The sequence below is a fragment of the Vollenhovia emeryi genome, unplaced genomic scaffold (assembly GCF_000949405.1).
Source record: "Vollenhovia emeryi isolate VEMERY1.0 unplaced genomic scaffold, V.emery_V1.0 DF939177.1, whole genome shotgun sequence".
NCBI lineage: Eukaryota > Metazoa > Arthropoda > Insecta > Hymenoptera > Formicidae > Vollenhovia > Vollenhovia emeryi.
In genome coordinates, this window is record NW_011967189.1 from 1,105,592 (window position 1) to 1,129,041 (window position 23,450).

Consider the following 23,450-nt stretch of genomic DNA (forward strand, 5'->3'; position numbering starts at 1 on the left):
CCAGCATCACCTTAAGTCGTCTTTTAGATATGTATGTCTAAAAGACGACTTAGCGATGTCTCAAAGATGTCTTTTAGAGATGCGTGCTGTATGGGACATTTTCTTATTTATTTTTATTTTATAATTTTTTATAAAATAAAATATTTTTATTACTTACGTGCTTGACTGGATGGTTTCGGATATTTTATCATTGTTACTGCTGTTTCTTATTCCCTCTTCAATGCATTAACATAAAGTAATGAATTATTTAATTTTAATGATAGTTTTTTGAAACTATCTACACTAGTCAGTGTCTTTATTTAAAAAAAACAATGACGTTTCGGTCTCGGATTTAAACCCTTATCAAGTATTCTGCAAACATACATAAGTTAACATTATTTTTTTAAATATATAAATATAAAAATATAGCACAAATAATTATAGCAATCGGGTATCGAAATAAATAAGACGAATGAGAAAAATAATGAATGCGTGATAAATCCTAATATAAAAATTACATATAGAATCACATGTATTCTAACACCTTATCATATACGGGATTTAGATTTTCAGTGTCCCTTTTTAACTTGATAGCGTTCTTTTGCTTTTTTATGAAGAACATCTCAGCAATGTCGCGTTTCCGTGTGTGTTTTTCATTATGTAAAATTTCCGACTCTAACCATTTTAAATCATGATCATAAATTAACCGGTGTTTGCTTACTACCGATAAATTACTCTCGTGTTTTCTTATGACATTGCAATGTTCTTTTACTCGTGTCTCGAGATGTCGCTTGGTTTGTCCGATGTAAGACGCGTCACAATTCTTACAATTAATTTTACATTTAATTTTACATAAAGCGCAAACTGCCTAACCTCAGCCTACACAATTGTCTGTTTTAATATACACTCGCATTTCGCAACAACATAGTTTTATAATTCAATTAAGCAACGATTATCTTCCCTGAATCTTTAACTGTTGTTTAAGTCCAGAACATAAGTGAACGAGCAAGTAACATAAGAAAGATATAAAATTATTGTACGTACCGTAACTCATCCAGCTCAGAAGCGCACTGTCATGACACCCAATAACAAAAATATGCTATTACGCAACAGTTAACAGGAGAAAAATTAAAGTGTTCTGAAATGGATACTGTTCCGAAATAAGTTCGCTCACACTATTGACGCTCCTCCAACTAAAGAGAAGGGCTCCTGCACGCTTAACTTATATGGCTAGAATAATCAGAAGCAATCATCAAACAATACTCATAATCAGTACATCTTTTTTAGGTAGAGAGGTATTTTCAGTCAATAAGAGTTCTTTTGTTGAGTTTAGAAAAATTTCGATAAAAGGAATTCAAACTATGTATCAACCCATACATCACGTATGTCAGAAATATTTACTTAAAATATTTTTTGAAAGATATCTGCCTGATAAATATATCTAAATGTCAGTTATAAGAGGTTTTTCAAAAGTGTTTGAGGGATTTCTTACATCTGAAAGATATATTTTGAAGGAAATTTAATAAATCTTTTCAAATCGACATTAAAATGTTATTTTAAAAATAATTTCTATAAGATATCTTTTAAAAAGCTCTTTATGATATCCTATTTATGATGTCTATTTAAACGTTCGTACGAATAATGTCAAATGACAAAAAATGACCGTCATATATAAGTCTTTCGAATGACATTATAATGACGTCATTATATATTACGTCCATTTGACGTAATATTTAGGTCATAATATGTAAATATGTATTAACTCAGTATATATATACACATTGTATATAATATCTGATAAAAGTATTATTCAGATTGATTTTTAATATAGTATTAATACAACAAAGTATGTAATCGAAATATCAAAGATTGTTTAAAAATCTTTCAGGAGAAATATATTTAAAAGTCTAGAACAATTTAGAATTTCTCAGAATATCCCAAATAAAGGAAGCTGTGTGGGTTACGTTCAAAAATAATTTTTAATATTTAATAACATTTAATAAAACCATGTTATGTACAAGTATGTGTATAATTATATTACACATTGCAAGAAGGAAGTGTTGGAGCCAAAGGATCACCGCTATTCCATTCAATCATCGAGGTTAAGGGGTGGTGGAGTGATTCTGCACTTTTGCATTTTTTGTACTTAAAACTGTCTGTTTCGTGGAAACATTTGTGTAATATACAAATTAAATGACTTACGTATACCGATCGAAAGCAGCTTGCTATTCCGGTTAAATTAAAGAACAATATGGCATCACCGAAACTAAGTGTGTAAATCTAATAAGAAATAATAGTGAGCAACACACATACCGTACATATCTAAAAGAGGACTTAGAGATGTCTTAAAGATGTCTTTTAGACATGCGTGCTGTATGAGATACGTATTGCAGGAAATCTCAAAAATGTTATTCTTTCCGATAACTTTTGAAAGAAGACTTTCAATTCTCTGCAAGTGACGCATGAGAGCTCTTTCTGACTTCATTATGGTAACTTTCTGTATCTGTATTCTGTATCTGTAATTTGTAAGTATTTTGGAATGTCCATATCTTAAATAAAAGAGCATTAAGAGGTCATTCCACTTTAAGGGCCCAAAAACTATGCTTATCTTAAACAATTATTTTCACACTATACAATGAAATAAATTTTCTGGGGTGTATTAGAGTACTCTTAAATAACAAAAAAAATTTTTTGGTCATAATTTAAACAATTTTTTAATTAAGCGTTTTCTACACCACCCAAATGACGTGTCAAAAAAGATGCAAGTCCACTGCGTTGATGACTTTTATCATTCAGGCTTACCTGAAACAAAAATTTCTAAAATTCTACTGTATGTGTATAATATTTCTTAACACATTTTTTGTTTTATTAAGAAATACTCAGTATTTACTGAGTTATAGTAAATTAAAGATGCATTTTATTGACTCGCGATTCAAACACTCCGGAAACATCCGAGCGAACCCGAACATGCTCATGACGTCATAGGGTATATGCCGAAGTATTTATAACGCATACTAAAGTACGTGTAATGTGTTTCTGATCGTGCTATAATTATTTGTATGTGCGATTAAAATACAAAATGAGTACTGGAAAGAGATATCGGTGGTGTTTTGTGCACATGTGCAAAAATACGGCATTAAATTCACCGCATAAAGTTTTTGTGTCAGTACCACGGAATGAACGTATACGAAGATTATGGTTTCGAGCAGTCCGTCGTCCTGATGAACCGTCACTGTCAAATTATTATTGTTGTGAGGATCATTTTAATGTAAGTTTTGACCATACGGGTTGTGGTCCTTCTCAAGGAATTCAACAATCTAGAAAAACTGATCTCCGTAGGAAACACCATTTTCCAATCACAGTGTGTAATTAACAATGAAAGACGTCGAATTTAAATAAAGAAACCATTTGCCAGTCTAAAGTCGTCTAACAATTTTTTTATCGTTAATGAACTACTGGCGATTCACATTCTTTCGTTGTTACTACTTTTCACATGCTATAGTTTTAGTATTCTTTGAATAAATTCGCCACTCACACGAATAAATTTTTCGAAGCTTCGAAGTAATTCAAAGTTTCGAAGTTTGAATGTCGAAACCTTTGAAGGAAATTACCAGTCTTACTAAATAATACAATTAATCGAAAATAAGTTTTATAAATTATATAATTGGTTTTAATACAATTGCTACTGATATACTTGATGTATATTAAAAATATTAAACGTGACAATTTGATAGGTAATCTTCTAAGTATGTTGATATATCTCGCTCACTCCCATTACGAAAAATTAATAACACTCTTGTGTTATCGGCATTTTATGCATGCAGCATAGAAGACAATCAAAATTGCGCACTGCATTTCCTGTTTGAAAAATGGACGTAGCACAGACGCACGCACCAAATGGAGACTTTATCGGCAATGCTTGAAAATGGGTATGGTATAAGTAGCAATCAAATGTGATTGATTCTTATCTTTAGATCCAACCAATCACATCAAATTTTTATTAAACCGCTCAGCAGAGAGAAACCAACATAGAGCGGTCACATTGGCGTTTGTTCGATACTGTTTTACGAGCTGTTTGGTGCTGCCCCTCGCGCCAATTTTTAATTTTTGGAACTATCTTGCCACGCATTTTCTGACCCTGCTGATAAAGTCTCCACTTTGTGTGTGTCGATATCTTTTATGAAAAAATTATATAATTTTAAACAAAAATAAAAGAGGCTCCATCAAAGCATCCATACTATCCGCTTCTTTGTGCTGTGGTTATATAGTGAAATCATGATAATAAAATATGAAAGTCAAAATAGGAATAATACAAAGTGCACACGTGAAATGATGCACGAACAACGAAGCAATTGCACAATATACATATGTAATGTCACTAGTTGAATTATATAGACTTATGGAAATGTAAAAAAATTTTTATTCAAAATTCTAAACGAATTATAATAGCAATCTTTAACATTTGGGATAAAACTTGCTTCACGTGAAAAGCTGGAAACCCATGTCAAGACCGTACAATAATACGAAGCGAAACGAGATATTTCTTGGTTTTGATACTTTTAAATTTATCAATGAAATTATTTATCCTGTTAAGAAGATCCCTCAGCTTTGATGGTGTGCGCCATCTAAACACGAAACGCAGCATACATGAGCACACGGACACACTACTACGATACATCACACCCATACATAAACGCGAAAGTTTAATACTAACTATACTCTTATTTTAAACCTCTAATCCCAATTTAGAGGGTTCACAGTAATTCTTCACAGTAATTCTACATGTCATCGAATCCTAGGAAACTCAGTTTCATGTGAGTACAAGTTGTAGAACTTTTATACGAAGCACAAGTATGACGGAGTGACAGTTCGCGTCTACAAGGTTATATGTGATCGATTATATGAATTTTGTAATTTTTACTCATTTTTGGTATAAAATCGGAGTTTCCTGGGATCATTAATGCATATACTGTAATTGTACGCAAGCAGTTTTGATTCCATGAATTTAATACGACGAAAGGTTATAACTACGAAAATGGTATTCTGTCGGTAATACAGACATGCTGCGGGATCCTCTTAAAAGTTCTACAACTTGTACTCACATGAAACTGAGTTTCCTAGGATTCGATGACATGTAGAATTACTGTGAAATCCTCTAAATTGGGATTAGAGGTTTAAAATAAGAGTATAGTTAGTATTAAACTTTCGCGTTTATGTATGGGTGTGATGTATCGTAGTAGTGTGTCCGTGTGCTCATGTATACTGCGTTTCGCGTTTAGATGGCGCACCATCAAAGCTGAGGGATCCTCTTAACTCCTACAGAATATACTAAACAGCCCATACCACTTGCAACTATTCGCTGTGTGCGTAGAGACTCCCTGGCGAAAATAAAACGTTTCATAAGTTCTTGTATATAGCGTTTGCAGGAGTTCGTTGAGAGTTTAGATATAGTCGATAGAGAATTTGTAGAGCGGAAATTGCAACGCTGCGGCGTTTAGAAGACGTTTGTATATAGCATTTTTAAACTTAGCGTTGTAGAACTTTTATGAAACGTTATACACAGTATTTTATAAGCGTTCTGAAAGCGTTTAAAACACAACGGCGTTGTGTAAGCATTCTCATAAAGTTTGAAAGCGTATGAACTTTTAAAAAACCTTCATTTAACAGTTATCAACGCTTTATAAAGCTTGTCATTTTCGCCAGGGCTAGTGCTGCCGCGGTTGGTGAAATGTCGCATATTTTGCTGGAATAGCTGTCAATGATTGTTAATATTCAAGTTATGTAAACTGTCGTGAGGTATCTTGATAGTTTTAGGTTTTTTATAATTTTTATAATTTCAATGAAAAATTTTTCGTTATATTACAAAACATTTGCTATAGATTTTTCATTATATGTGTAGGTTAACTTCTCTAACTTTTGCAACGAGCCTTATCATACGAACAGGATTTGGACCCATTACTCATGACATTAAATTTAATCCGAGTGCAATACCGAAACCCTGGCGAAAATGACAAGCTTTATAAAGCGTTGATAACTGTTAAATGAAGGTTTTTTAAAAGTTCAAACGCTTTCAAACTTTATGAGAATGCTTACACAACGCCGCTGCGTTTTGAACGCTTTCAGAACGTTTATAAAATACTGTGTATAACGTTTCATAAAAGTTCTACAAAGCTAAGTTCAAAAATGCTATATACAAACGTCTTCTAAACGCCGCAGCGTTGCAATTTCCGCTCTACAAATTCTCTATTGACCGTTTCTAAACTCTCAACGAACTCCTGCAAACGCTATATACAAGCACTTGTGAAACGTTTTATTTTTGCCAGGGAAGGAAAAGCCTTAGCAATATCGCATGTAGTTCGCGTTGAAGAATTGCGCAGTGCAAATATAAGTCATTTAATAAGATGCAGTGTGATACCGCAAACGTCTGTCAATGCTACTCCGTACAAGGTACAATTACATGTACCTAAGTATTAAATGAAATTTAAGTAAAATCCCAGACAACGTTATGTCGTCTTAAAGACATCTTAAATCTGTGAAATACATTTTTACATGAATACACGCAACAATTTAAATTTCACTTTCGCAATTTTTCCATTTTTCGATAATTGTCACTCCAGCAAATAATGCAAACTTCGGCCACCATGAGCGCCCTAAGTCCTACTTTTCCGCTATAGTATATCATCGCACGAAGCGAATACAATCAACGACATACCATCGTGGAATTTTTTAAATATTTTGGGATAAAGCTTTTAATACCATTTTGTCAAACTTGAAGCCATTTCGTTCACAACTCTTCTCACAATACACTCATTCCACATGCATAATAAGTTTTGTCACCGAAAGCGTCACATAATAAAATTATAGCTTTAGAGAATAAAAACTTTATGAATTTTTTTATAAGGACAGGCTTAGGTAGACACATTTTTAGGTTAATTATTACAATTCTAGACAAACGATCTTCCAACGATGTTTTTTGTTAGTATTTTTTGTGTGTTTTGGAAGCTTTATCTCTACAGTTGTATTATTTTTGTTCAATTATTTCCTTTTTTCCTTCGATAACATTACGCAATTTGGAAATTGTCGCATTAATAGCAAGTGTAATTGGCAGGTATTTTTACAAATATAAATAATACTAAAAAATTTATATTAACAGTCGATATTATTAATACATTTGCAGTCGATATTACTGATACGATTCAGTTATTGAGCTTTCGAAGTCGTTTTATTATTTATGTTTTATAGTCATGAAAACTTGATTGATCGATAGTCTTCAGTATGTTACAATGATATATTGTTATTATATCAAAAACTTCAAATATAGATTGACATTCGGTAATGTAGAATTCTTGAACGAAACTTTTGGGACTGCAGTTGATTATAGTTTATATTTCGAGATTGTGCATACATACATACATATGCAGTAAATATTGTACATAATTTTCTAAGAGATTTAAAAGTTAATTGTTAGATTTACTTATTATCATTAATATATCATAAACATTTTCATTTGTGTTTACATAGCAATTGTATTATAAAAAGTTTTCAAAATAATAAAATTATGATTATTTAATTCAAAAATTAAAAAATTTAATTTAAAATTAGCAGAAAATATAACAATAAATAAATGAATAAAATTTCAATATTGCAATAAAATCAATTAATCAATCATTGTGACTGCCAATAAAGTGGATTTTCGAAAGTCCGTAAATATAATTAAAAAACATCGGTGTTGGTACCGACTACGAATATAAATTTTAGAATTACATGTATAGCATTAATTACAATTTAAAATATCTGAATAATTAACTTTTCACGTAATACATTCACGCAATTATACATTCATATTATATTTATTATTGTACATACAAATGTTTTTTTAAATAAAAATATATATTCTCGACGAATAATATCATTCATGGACTACATTTTTGGAGATTTTTACTTCCCAGAAAACACCACAAGTAATAATTACATAATATTAATACTATCATTTCCTACTTACCAATGTAAATGTATTATAATATAACATGCGTGTTACAATATATTAGATTTACATTATTGAGTAGAAAATTATAGTATTGATGTTATGCAACTGTCACTTGGTGTTCACTGGGTTACATATTAAATAACGGAATCTGATAATAATTAAATTACAGTTTTAAATTATAATTGAATATTATATTTAATTTTAAATAAAGAAAAGTCCCCTATTATGAGATAGACTTATAATATGAGATAGCTGAGTTCTGCTAAATAATATGCATCATCTGTTAATTTCACTATGAATGTATTGCCCTTGGAGTAAAATCTGTTTAGTGGGAAATTGATTGTTAGATCGTCTAATCGTTGCGAAAAAAGATTTGTGATTGAATTTGGACGTTGAAAACTTGTTATCTCGTATTAGAATCCTATCTCGTAATTTAGGACTGTCCTCTATATGTATGTACGAAACATTGAGACAATAATAAATTAGTAAAGGTAAAATAATCGTGCAAACTTGATTTTCATATGCATGTATATGAATTATACATACATATATTTTTACATTTTTACAAACAAGTTAAAATTATTAATGAACGACAAATTAATATGTAAATTTGCATGATTGTCAAAATTTAGAAATGGTTAACTCATAATATAATGTCATATATTACTTTATGACAACATTATAAAATATTGATATGCGTTATACAGGGTGTTAAATAAAAAATGTTAAAGAAATTTAGTATCTCCAAAAATGAGTTGAAAAGTCTTAATAAACATGGGTCCACAAATTAGTCATGTTTTAACTTTTTAGTTGTTTATATTTTAAATTTATCAACAAAGTTGTCTCTTGCATTGTTTTTGCTTCTTGGTACTTTATGTCTGTTTATCTGGATATATATTATAAAATAAAGGGAACTATATAAAAATAACATATTCGCTCAAATGTAGCTGTCTCCGGAAACTGGCGACAGATAAAATTAGATTTATAGTAACAGAGTAGCAAAAATGCTAATCCAGTGCATATTACGAAGACAATATAGTATATATAACGACGTACCTTGTTACTTTCTATTTTACATTTTAATATAGTAATTAATATCTTACAAAGTTGTTAAAAGCAGAATATAAAATTTGCCTTTTCTGTCTGGATATCTTTCGAAAGTACTATGCCAATCATATTTCTGTACGGTAATTAAAAGCGAGAATGTAATGGAAGACTGTAATTAAAAAGAAAGCTCTGTAACTAATATTACAGATATTAAATGAATCACTCGGTGAGGGACAAAACGGAATAAAATGTACAAACTTTTAAAACTACGAAGATGATTTCAGTAAGGTAAAAAGTCTTATGAAGTTCTTTCGTTAAATAACTTATCTTACAAGAATATTTACTTAAATAAAAACTATATAATATAAATAAAACATAGCTGTTATCGGAAGACACTATGCGGTTATATGAAATGATTTGCAGTAATATGAGTATAAGGAATTATATACAGATTTTAAATAAATTGAAAAAATATTCTTGTAAAAAGTATTGAAATATTTATTTGTTACTGCAATACACTGAGATTGTTAATATGAAATATTTAGACAACTAACTTTATGTGGAATTAAAAATTCCGTTAAAGCAATTTCTGTTCGAAATTATATGCAGTATAAAGTATTATCACTTGTCTGCATTTTTATTTACAAAAAGGCAGAACGCTTCATCTTTTATTACTAATTGTATGTAAAAGTTATTTGTATCTGAACATTTTTGTTGAGATAAAGACTACTTCCAAATTGAACAAAAGCTTATTAACTTATAATTTTATCAGTTTTATTCTGCAAGAGTTCGCACACGTACAATAATTATTACAATTAAGTAGATTGCGCAGTAAAACTCAAACTATAATAGATAATGACTACAAATACGGCATTAATGTGTCGACTGGTTTGCAGTAATAAAGATTAGTGATGTTGTGATGTTTAATGTGTTGCAAATAAGCAAATAAATGATGCATACTGCATTAGTTGACCATAATCAAGATATAATTGTTTTATTATATACGCGTGTATGTGTTTGCGTATCTATTTATTTGTATGTGCTCATAATATTGTATTATACTCGTGAAATATATGGGGAGTCTTTTACAATGGTAGTATAATTACGAATGTAACATTAAAACAAATTAATACGGCAAGATAAATTACAATCAAAAATTGAAAATTAAAAAATTGCTGTACACAAATTAGTTAATGTATTGCAGAAATGTAATACAATTTTTACTCCGAGTTATATTCAACACAGAGTAGGTTGTTTAAGATTGATATAATGAAATACTTTGCGTATATAATTAATTAATAGTATATAAATTTGAAATAATAAAGCCATTATTTATTTTGCGTACACACACGTAATTAACATGTTCGCACTATTTACATTATTCTTCTTTACAAAATAGGGTCACCATGTTAAATAAATCTTATCAAATCTTAAGTAGCAATTGATTTATTCTGAAAAGTTTTTCTTATTACATTTATTGTATACATTTATTACATCATACTACTAGATAAAGAATTAGTTACGTTTAAAGTTTACTACACAGTAAAACAAGAATATATATTTAAACTCTTTGAAGTACACATTTCCCTTTTCAAGAATTTTTCTGGAACTTAATACTGAAGGATTTTTTGAAGTCACTGATTACGATTCTGGCGTTGGAATTACAAAATTTAAATGTAGATTATGAATTTTGTAAATCTGGCCTTATGTATGTGTAATCAGCAAACTGAAAAACTTTCGAGTACCGAGTTCCAGATAAATTCATTGTATTTTTTGCAATTTTGACTCTTTATATTGGATTCGCCAGATTGGATTTTCGAACTTTCAAATTTTGACTTCAGATTAGAAATCAGTGATCTCAAAAAGTCCCAAATACCTAGTTTCGGAGTATCGTTTACAGGAATAATTTTTTAAATACAACATATCTTACAGAAAACAAATTTTTTAATTAAAACTTGAACTTTGAGCTGCTACATTGAGTCAATTGTCGATAATTTTAGAATTTAGACTTTAAATCCAGAATTAGCGAACCAAAAACCTTCTAGATATGAAGTAGTAAAGACATTGGAGTGAAAGAAGTGTTGATTTTTAATTTCTGGAGGTATAACATATATGTTACACCGTGCTTGAAAAGGTTAAAACAACTAAACTAACAAACTGTTATCATGAGTAGAAGTTAATACGCAACGCGAGCAAGTGCTAAATTACTTAGAAATTCGATATAAACAATTTTCAAGTACATCCATTAATTCTTAACAGAATATATCTAAGGTTAAACATGTAATCCAAAACATGTGTTAGAACCCATAATTCCTTATACTTGAATCTGCATTAGGTCACCAAATGACGTATAATAATGAAAGATACCGTTATCCCTCAACATCTTTATTAATATACTTAATGCGATAAAAGTGCTCGTGCAAACGATTACAAGATCGATATCGCAAAACATTATCGCTACGTGAGAATTAGCAGGTACATCTATGGTACATCGATTCTGTTATTTCGTTCACACGCGCCTTTCCACTTAAACGGTATTATCAGCTTTTCATGATTTGCAGCGTATAAGATGTTATCAACGCTTACGCATTTCGTTCTATAAATTCCGGTTCTACTTTCCGTTTTATAAATTCTGATTCTTCTTCCTCTGTTTTTCCTTTCTCTTTTCTAGCTTGTAGCCAATCAACGCGCTTAAAAAATTTGTCGTGCGACAAATGTAATACCAGCCTCAGACGTTTCAATTTAAATGCCGTGCCCTGTATTTTAGCTTACATATTTAATATAAAAATGTATTATTTCCTTTTAACATATTATCTACCGCGTTTTGCCTTACGGAGTGTAATTCAATGGACTCCATAGATGTAATCCTTATATATTCAGACATATGAAAATTCATGTAATTCCGACGACGCCAGTTAATGCAGGAGAGCGCTGCAGGATTTGCAACGGGCACAAATGTATCTGGCGAGCTTTTGAATGCTTTTGAGTTAGTCGCGCGGTTGATTATAACCACGGTGGTGTTGGTTTAATCTATCTCCGTTTCATTTGCATCTTTAGCCGGTAACCACTCATAGAACCTACGTGATCGCGATAAAAGTTAGTACCGTTAGCACGTCTCAGAAGGCATCTGATAATATCGAATACGTGCTGCATTCGTCTTATTAATGCAACGTGAGTCACGTAAGTGCGGCAACCATCGCGCGCTTATCAGGCAGCGGAGCGCGCTCTCAGACAAAAATCTCGCTGGGGACATCCAGTATTCTTTTCCGCTTACTTAAGATTCCCTCGACTAACGCAAACTCAATCTTACGACAGTCGCCTCCGACATCGATCTCAGCTCATAGGACTTCGCTCACGACTGATCCCCCGCGCACCATCCACATTAATCGCGCGCGTCGAGCGGTCGCTGGCATATATTACGAGGAAAAAGTTTGCGCGGTGCAGTTTCCTTCGTAAACAATTGCCGGTCTGTCGTTCGAGATAGTCAGTTACGAAAGTACTATTTGCGTATGCGTTGCGGCGTTAACTTACGTAAGTGATATCACCTTTTCTTCTCTTATCTTCTTTGGAGTTGGGAGCTGTCCTTTTGTTAATTGAGTGTTGGATTTGCATATAATTGCGCATAGAATAGCAATAACATACTGATTCGTAATAAATATTGTGATAAAGTACAGCGAGTTTCAATCAAATAAAAAAGTTTGAATTTCCAGTAAAATCAGATAAAAATGTAAAAATTTTGGCATATGCTTTGACTAATCTGGACTAATATGCCACAATATTGGTAGAAACAATTGTTACAGAAACTTATTTTTTTTATATAAACTATATGACTCTTTGTAGGTTTATTTAGTGTATTTTCATGAGAAAAGATACCGTTAGTACTTACAATTTACGACTGTACAAATTCTACAAAACATTACGAAATACCTATGTTTTTCCTCCGTCGATATTTCAAAGTGATTTATGTTCAAGAACGTCGAAACATTCTCAAGGAATAATGGTTTACGAACGAATACGCTCGCGATTTCATCGTAGGCAGTTTCGGGAGACGGAAATAAAATATAAAAAGTAGATATACGAAAATGGACTTATCTCACGGACAAAATAAACCGCGTGGTCATGTTACAGTTTTGGCATTGACCCATCTCTCAGTGAACAGAGGAACCGATATATTTTATTAAACAAATTCAATTTCGTTGAAAGATTACGATTACGATAGGAAGCAAATTGTGTGTGTGTGTGTGTGTGTGTGTGTGTGTGTGTGTGTGTGTGTGTGTGTGTGGGAACAGGGTAATTTCTAAGTAAGTGTAAAAATGTAAGAGGTTATTCTTCGGTTTATTTTTTATATATAAAAGTTCTATAAATGTATGTCCAAAAGTGTTTTATTTTCAAAATATAGAGCATCAATTTTGAGGGAAAAAAAGGAAATTTGAAAAATCTAAGAAAACGCTGAGAGATGTTTTATATCAACATGTACGGCACGCCAAATTTTAATAAAATAGCTCTTTCCCTTAAATTTTTAAATTTTTAAATTTTGTTTCTCAAATTTGACATCCTGTATTTTGAAAACGAAGCACTTACATACGTCCATAGGACACTTTATTCATAAAACAAGCCAAGGAATATCCTCCTATATTTTTTATACTTACTTAGGAATTAACCTGTATGTATAATGAAGTTAATATCTAATATTTTAATCCGGACTGGAAAAAAACATTTTAATAATTAAATAACTTTGGAACAAATGGATCGAAGAAACGATAGATGTGACCTCGTAACCTCGTTCGGACAAACTGCCTATTTTCTGCTTTCAGTACACATAGATTGATTTTTATTCTTTTTCCGGCGACCATTCAATTTTAAAGGTTACCTATAGAGCTAACCCGTTTTCTTGGAATAGCGCTAAAGCTTGTATATATAATCGGCTAGGGGAAAACCCAGTTCTGTAATCCCTCTTATCATTTACAAGGATTATCATCCGTAAACAGATTTTGCGCATCAGTAGAAGCTTGTATGGGAATTTCCGGAGATATTTTCGTCTAACATTACGGATGACGAATTTTCTACATTCTGACGATTGATAAATTCCGCGTAAAAGCATTTAATAAAAGTTGAGATACAATCGCAGATAAAATCTATTTAGATAATTTTCACGAATTACTAAATGGTGTTAAAGTCATTGAAACATAGCATACACATTCATCTTGAACCGAATGCATTAGTACAAATCGATCATTTTGCATTGAGACATGTTAAAGGTAATATCAATCATTATTTGTATTATTAAAGTTTAATTAACATTTATATGCATTTAACAAATACATATATATATACGAATATTTATACAGTACATTAAATATTTATACTGTATATTAAATACCAAAAGTAAATACTTATTAAATACTATTGTACCGCAATTTCAATAACAATATTTGTATTGTTAAAATATAAATGTATTTAATACGTATTTCGTACTTAGTTCTTTAAACATAATTAAAAAATGTTAAGACGTGAACTCGACCCGCCGATATTAAATAAATAGCACACCAAAATCATATATGAAATATTACATTAAATAAATACCATAATAAATATCATAACAAATATTATATTAAATAAATATCACATAATAAAAAGTGACGAACATCCTCGACCATAGTGTCTAATAGTTGTGTACATAGTTTTTCTCATAGCAACTGCTCGCCGATAACTTTATCGGTCTTGAAACATAGTATTAAGCTAAAACTTAGTATACCTAATTAAATTGACAATCAATTTAATAATGATGCTAATTAAGCACCATTTAAAAACAATCTATAAATAATTTATCGCGAAAAGTATTACCTCAGCCAGAAGATAATATTTAAAAAATATTAATTCAATAATATTACTACAATTTTAACTTAGGTCCTTAAGATATAAAATCAATTAGAAAATGAAGAGGCCTCATCAATAATATTAATTACAGTTCTAAAGAAACATAGACTAAAGACGAAACAAAAACTACAGATCAGTTTGTTTATTCATAGCTCACGGATACACAAAATAATCTCTGAAGATTATGGACGGGAGCACATACTTTTGCATAAGTACATAAACATATGCATAAAGAAATTGATTGGTCCATAAGCAAATGCATAAGGAAATGGAAATTAAATTCCTTATGCATATGCTTATGCACTTATGCAAAAGTGTGTGCTCCCTGCTTATATCTAATACTAAAAATTGAAATATGTAAAGATATAAAAATAATATACGTGTAACATATTTGATATAAATTTTGTGACTTACTTCAAATACACTGTGAAAAAATGTAAAATTACAATACATTTAAAATTACAATTATTATAGTGGGTAATATTGGGACCATCTATTAAAAGTGTATATTTACACACATCAGTAAATTTACATCTTGTAAGTAAAAATATTACCGTATGTAATAAGTAAACTGCTTGCTCTTAATTGTGTAAATTTTATAATTTTTTGTAATTTTTTATCAAGTATAAACAAGTATTTACACAACAAAGGGTAAAAATAATGTTGTAAGAGTACATAACTTTTTGTACAGTGTATTGCCGCGTTATAATAGCGCAAGGTTGACTCATATCGATGCAATGTGTCATATTTCCCTTAATGGTAATATCTCGAACAAAGTATCTTGTCAGTTCAGCTAATTTATCTATCAATCGGTGCAAATGTTATCATTTCATTTTTATTGAGCAATACTTTGCAATATCCGTTAGCACAATAGTGTCTTACTTATAAGCCGCATAAGATAAGCTTCTAATTAAAATCGATAAAACAGATAGGCGATAAGAGCCGGATGTGAGTAGCGAATAAATAACAAAATAAATCTAACAATTATTTCAAACAAGTCATTGACATACTGCGTCGGCTCTTATTGCCTTTCTGTTCTATCAATTTTACTGTTGATTATCAGAGCTCTTATATTATACATATTTATTCAGTACTTCTAATTAAAAAAGATTTTCGTCAAAACTTTATCTAACGCGTATGGCATAGCAAAATTTATATTTAGCACATAATATGTACACAGACATATATATATATATCTATTCTTTGTATGTATGAAATGTTTATAAGATTAACTAACAAAATACCATCATCGTACAATCTCTAAGTGATTCGAACCATCAAAATAAGATTTTGAAAAATCTTACGCATGCACTCACACATACGCATATGCACACATATACACATGCACACACGTTCGCGTATATGATCCCAAGAAAGAGAGATGCCTGTACTTTAGCTTTTACACGCGTAAATTAACAAATTAATAAAAAAATAATTGGTATGGCAAATGTAATTTTGTTAAATTTTTATTATCTGGAAATTATCTCAAAAATGAACCGTCACGGGGAAAACTCCCGAGCTTGAGTCTAGACGAGCTAGATAAATGTGTGGCAAGAGTAAATAGACAATATCTAGAATCCGACACACCGATTGACAAATTTCTATACAAGCAACATTATAATACAATAAGTAAAGATGCCAATCACGTCCTCATTAAACGAGGATACTGCCCGCTGCTGCTCTCTCCCCTAGAAAGCCTCAAATCGCCACTTGTTCCTAAGAAGTGGGCGACCGTACCTTAGAAAACCGATACATCCTAGGCAGGATTTGAACTCGGCATCTGTGGCTTACCAGTCCAGCGCACGTTGCTTTGCGCCACACACGCCACGACTAATAACGAAGTCCTTTATTCCTTTAAATTTGTATATATTTTTAATTATTTTAATTTATATTTTTTATTGATTTATATATTATAAAGTTATATATATTTATTTTATTTATATATTATTTATTATTTTATATATATATTATTTAATAATAAAATGATCGTGTAATTTTGTATTAATAATCTGTTTAATTCACGTTATTATCATTATATCGTATTAGGATGTGACAAATCAGAAATTAAATTCTAGATGGTTTAACTTCCTTAAATTCTTTAATTGATTATCGATCATGAAAACAAATCGTGTATATTACAGAACAATGGCGGACAAAAACAATGACGGATTCCAACTCCAATCGACAGGATCTAAACCGAAGTTTCCGCGTAACGGTTCTACTGAAAGTATCATAAGTTCCGAGAATCGAGAGCCGGATTGCACTGCTCAACGTGTATTTGTCTCTGCAATCGACACGATTAACCATATATTGATTTCATTGGTGACGTTGTTCCTTGTGTATCACGCAGCGAAGGAATATTCTGTACCAAATATACACGTAATCCTCTGCACTATCGGTGTAAGTATTCTACGCTCATGAAATATGCGTTTAATCTCCGTCCTCTTTCCTCGTTTATTTTAAAATATCGTAACTCATAAATTGGTAAAACTAGTTGCGCTGCATAGTAGGCAACCAATATTCTCGCGAGCCCTAGTAATCAAGCGTCAACAACTTTGTGGCATTCCGCTCGAATTTTCTACGAGAAATATTTGGATTAATTAGAATACTTTTGATATATGATTATAAAATATAACTTCATTAAAAAACTTTCCTGGATAGAAAGATATGGCTGAAAATTGATAAATAATTGCTACATATGCAATAACAGAGAACTTATATTTCATCGACAAACTAACTTTTATTTAAATTATATTATATAAAAGAGAAGAGTTATAAAAATTTAATTTTTTCATTATTACGAGTGATATTATCCCATTCAGAAATTCTAAAATTTTGTATTTTATATTCATTTGTACGTTTATTTACGGCATATCCAAATATTTATGTAAACTGTGTATCAAACATATCAAATTTTGCTTTAGTCTTAAGATGTAATAAATCTATCGCAGTAATTTCAACTTATTTATTAATCTATTGAAACGTCTATTAATATTTAATAAAGAATGAGTTATGTCCATGCTTTTACAATGTACCACTTGCTTTAATTTTCTTATAGTTGCCTCTACATTTTGAATATTTCGTTTATTACGTATCTTACCAATATTTATACACGCACGATGACGCTCTAAAAAAGTTCGTCGTGTGTATTACGTTTTTTTTTCCTTGAACTAGTCGCATCCGTGTGCAAGTTTATGAACGAATTTGCAGTAATTATGTTATTAATCTTATCTTTTTCTTGTAATATGATTTATCTTATTAATCTTATCTTTTTCTTGTAATATGATCCCTCTTCGTCCGCGCTTCAAGTGTAACGATAATTGCATCGCTTATCCTCGCAGGCAGAAGTTAGACATTCATGGATCATTAATTGTAATTTGTTTAAATTAACGATTTCTTGCGTATACAAATATATTTCCCTATAGAATTTACTTTTACAAGCAACTAACAAAATGAACGTAATTAATATATCTTTATGTATGTATTTTTAATATAATAATATTTGTGTATACGTTTACCTGTAAAAACGTATAATTTTATCCTCTACACGCAAAGATATATTCTACGTTAATAATTCTCGTGATTTCTTTATTCCTTTCATGTTAATAAATGTTCAAGAAATTCAATTTTTTAGTGTTTGTTGAACGTGTTGATCTAGTCAATTTCTAGTTTAGAAACACTTGTACAATTATTTCTGTGTTTTATGTGCGTATTTAAAGTGAAAAAGTATGCAAAATAACAATTTTATAATTAGATCTTATCGAATTGACTTTATTTATAAATGTATAAAAATGAATCAAACTACATTCTTATAAGTGCAATTAAAACATTAATCTTAATTAAAAGTGAAGAAACTTTACTAATTTTTATATTTTCCAAACATATTATGTGCACAGAAAGAAAGTTGAGCAGTATTCGTTCCTTTGTGAATCATAATGCAAGAGACACGTAATTACAAGAGGTATAATTAGAGTACAAAATCTTAATAATTCTATTTAGAGCAGTTTTTACAAGTTTACTTCTCAATTTTACTACAGAAACTTTTGCATTTAAAATTTATTATAAAAATCGTTCAATCGTTACACATAATCAGATTGAGTTGATAGCGGCAAGGAAAACACTCGCCCTTATTTCTTTGTAATTCTGTGAAATATAAGAAGATATTATACGGATCACAATTGAGTTTTTGTGGAGCCCAAAACTGAAATTAGAACCTCCATTTGCCCCTTCGCCCTTCGCGTTACTATCGGCGTAGAAATACGTACCGAACGACGATTGAGTCTGTTCCCCTCAGGGAAGTTTAGACCAAGTAAGATAGCTAAAGAACTTCTAACGACTTAGCCAATCGACGCAAACTTCTTCCCACGAATCGTTCACGAATCGATCTCATCCTTTCAGTACGTCCTGTTGATGTCGGAGGCCATTGTCGTCCTGGCAAGTGACAACGTGCTGACCACTTCCTTGTGTTCTTTGTCGCGTCGCGCCAAGAAACATGTTCACTGGGTTTTACAAGCCGTCGGGCTTATCCTGAATCTGGTCGGCGTAGGCATGATGTACAACTCCAAACCAACACACTTCCGCTCGATCCATGGTATTACAGGCATCACCTCGCTGGTGATTATCTGCGTGGTGACTGTCTTTGGATATCCAGTATGGATCGCGTGGAAGCTTCGTAAGTTCATGCGACCGGTGTTCGTCAAATCCTTTCATAATTTTCTGGGCATTGCTGGCTTTGTCATCGGTATGGTTTCGCAATGTTATGGTTACGATAAGTCCTGGGTATACCGTGTAACGAAAATGAAGTACGCCGACGATACTCTACTTGTTGCCACAATACTGATCACGATATTATCCCTGAGAGGCGCGCTCAGCTCTCTGTATAGGCAAGCGGCCGATTGCCTAAAACTAATTTGTTCTTCCACCTAATATACGGGAACATTTACGTGCCAGAATCTTTGTAAAAAAACATCATAGCGAATAATTTATTTCTTTTGTTATTTATTTTTAGTTAAACTAATGTAAATAATCACTAGTGGTTTTACCATAAGCTTGAAAAGAAGCATTTTCCTATGCGCTTTTTGATAAAACAAATGTATATAACATGTATATAATCTCGTAGATATATGTTAATTATATAAGACTGTTAGTTAAATTAAGTGTACATATGATATATTAATTAGATATCTACATAAAATATTAGATGGAGCAGTTGACATTTGAAATAATATTGTTAGTTTAAAATGCATTCTTAAATCTGGAGATTTAGGAGTATGAGAAGAATTTCCAAAAACGTATATATGTATAGATAATAGAGAAAAGTCCACTATTATAAGATAGGTTTCTCATATAAGATAGTGGGAGTTTCTGTTAAATTAATAGGCATCATCTGTTGATTCCACCGTGAATTTATTACCTTTGGAGTGAAATCTGTTTAGCGGAAAATACATTGTTAGACTGTGTAATCGTTGCGAGAAAAGATTTGTAATTGAATTTGGGTGTTGAAAACCTGCTATCTCATATTAGAAACCTATCTTATAATGGAGGACTTTCCTCTTATATGTAAGAAAAAATGTATATAGATCAAGATCTGCATTTTAGACAAATATCTATAAATCCATAGTAATAAATAGAGGTGTGTCTTCGGAGAAGTAGGCACTAAGACGTGTCACTTTAATTTTCGGCGAGAAAAATAACGGGCTCTGACTAGACCAGAATTCGAACCTGGGGTCTTTCGCTTGTCGGGCGAATGCTTTTCCAACTGAACTATCCAAGCCCATTTTAATATGTAATGTAATAAAATTAAATGCATTTCTCTCTGTAGAAACAAATATCTTTATATTGAACCTTCCATAATTGGATTGTTACAGATTATGAAGAATTACATAATCGATAAATGGAGATTGTTGATCAAATCATAGAGGTTTACAAAATATAGACACGTGAAAATGTAACATTCAAGTCACATTGCGCTCTTAAATTAATAAGGTTTAACATATTTCGGATAAAATCTTTGGACTATTATAAAAAATAATGCACCAAAATAATAAAAGTTTGCATGTTAAATAAAAATTTGCATCTAAATATATTATTTTACTAACATTATTTTATCGATTTATAAAATGGCTCACGAAATTGCGTTGCGCTCTTCCAATTTGTCTTTTCATCGCAACAAATTATTTTCGTAACTGAGCAGATTTTTTTTTACAAAATTCAGATGCAATCAGTAATAGTTTTGTGGTAACGTTGTTCTGAAAAATCCATACACATATGTACATACATTGTAATTGAAGCGATTTGGAATCGTGAGAATTTATCACAAATATAATAGAATCGATTCAAATTTATGTTTTCTTTTTATAAAATATGTCATATATTTATTGACCAAAGACATACGATTTTTTTTAAGAACATTGCTGTTATAAATAGCTTTGTAGATAAAAATAACATAGATTACAATTTTGTAAAAGAATAAGTTATCCAAGGATGTAATTTATTCAAATATGAAATATTAACAGAGTATACAGGATAAACAGGTAATTAATTGTATGAAAAAGACTGTGAGTTAGAAATAATTTAAAGTGCATATTGATTATCACAAAAATGTCATCATCAATATAATGTATGTGTGTGTAGATACATTAAATATTTATAAGAGAAAGATTAAATATTTAAAAAACAAAAGCGAAAGTTATTCGATAATAAATTGCAAGAAATTTCACATTTGCATTATAAACTAACGATTATATTATTAGTATTTAAATTTTAGTACTTACAATATTAGACTGAATATATTTAGCAGTTATTCATGTCTACTATTATTATTGCTAATTATTTGCCATAATTTATATTTTATTGTAGAGCAGGCACATTGTTCTAAAAAGTATTCACAGTGTGGAAAGGTTAATTGTGTACTTATACTGGTAAAATATCTCGCGAATGAAAGTCTGAACCCTTTGGCGGTGAAGATAATGTTATTACGGAATCGAATTGCGAGATGTTCTGCGCGCAGGCATTCGGTTACAGCAGCATGCCACTTCAGCTCCTGACGGCGTATAAACGAGAGAAGTCAAAGTTTAATTAGACGCGAAAGCGCGGCAGTCTGAAATTTCGAAAGTCGTAATTTCTCTTTGCTGCCAAACCTAGTAGTCTGTTTCCTATTTCCTATCCGATATACTCGGCTAAATTCGATACTGCGTATCCAATGCGTCTGTTAATCGGATCAATTACTTCATCGAAACTAGTCTTTTCAAAGTTACCGCGAAGAGTGACAGCGGTCATAAAAAGTAAAAATCGTTCTAAATCCTGCGAAAAGTTTTTCTTATAATTAATTTTTTATTCGTTATTTTTACAAATCACAATGTGGTTTAAACGTTTTTCACGTCATGGCATATGAATGACAAATATTAAAGCTTATTAATCGCCAAAATAAATTTCAAAAGAAAATATTTACCTTGTTAAATCTTGATTTAAATCATTAATGAACGTTTTTATAAATAATTTAAAACCTTTGATTATTTAATCTATTATATTTTATTACAGTATTTTTATAGTATTTTTAATTATAATTAATAGCTTTTTATTATAATTAATTTAGTATTTTAATTACTGTCTAGGAAGAGAAAAAGTATAAAGCTACACGATACGAGAAAATCTCTGTGATGAAATGTAAGTTGCTAATTGTAAAAATAAAACTCAATTTAAAGATGTATCGTACATGGCATAAAATTTTAATAAGCATTATCTCGTCATTAACATGACAAAAATTGCTTACTTTATTCAACAATCTACACATTTGAATCATCCATAGAATCACATATATAATTGATATGCCTGTTTGCAAAATCGCAATGCGGTCGTCGTAATATTGCAGAAATATAAATGCTTTTCCAGATTGCACAGCGTACTAATACTACGCCGTAATATCTACAATCCATTGCGCGCAATCTGCTAAGATAATTAACGCATTTGTGATGTGCGCGGAACGAGCGCGATAATGCTGGGAGTGCACAGGACTCGAGTGATATTTATATACGCGTGATAACGAGCGCAAGAAGTGCGCCGATATTTATTTGCACGCGATAATAGTAGCCGCACGTATACGCGATATGCGGCCGGATGCTTGACCGTTCGCACCACCACGTACATATCAGCGTATACGCGTCCATTATGATTATTTATTTGTATTGGCGTTAGACAGCGCGGAAGTGTGTCAACGATCACGCTAATTGGTACAGAGCTTCTATTTTGTTGGGCGATCTTCGACCTCGACGATCCCGGCGACGAGCTTCGCTCTCCATTTTTACGGTAACGGAACGAACGCCAGGTCGCAAAGCTCGAGGCCTCATGAATCATTCATTCCGGATTAATTCGACGCGCAGTGGTCTGTCTATGCTTCAACCAACGTGAGTCGTCCGTACGTTTTCCTTATTGAGAGGATGACTCGCACACTGTTCTTCCCCGGGATTTGTGTTATTAAATCCTCCTACCTAGGCAGCCGTAATAAGCGACGTTTTAAAATTCCGGCGCTTGAAAGTTACGCGTGCGGAGCAACGGCGGCGGC

At 31.3% G+C, this 23,450-nt stretch overlaps 1 protein-coding gene across 4 annotated transcripts in view; it reads left to right on the plus strand.

Moving 5' to 3' along the window:
• The first annotated feature begins 12,080 nt into the window (after nt 1-12,080).
• The window catches only part of LOC105563375 (cytochrome b561 domain-containing protein 2-like), a 34,986-nt gene continuing 23,616 nt past the window's right edge, over nt 12,081-23,450 (plus strand). For 2 of the 4 annotated variants that reach the window (XM_012014929.1, XM_012014930.1), the window contains exon 1: nt 12,081-12,544. In XM_012014929.1, coding sequence (XP_011870319.1) covers nt 12,523-12,544 — 22 coding nt within the window. In that variant the 5' untranslated portion in view covers nt 12,081-12,522. Of the gene's footprint in view, nt 12,545-17,031; nt 17,291-19,288; nt 20,316-23,450 lie in introns of those variants that run through there. The other 2 variants (XM_012014928.1, XM_012014931.1) reach the window with 2 other exon arrangements.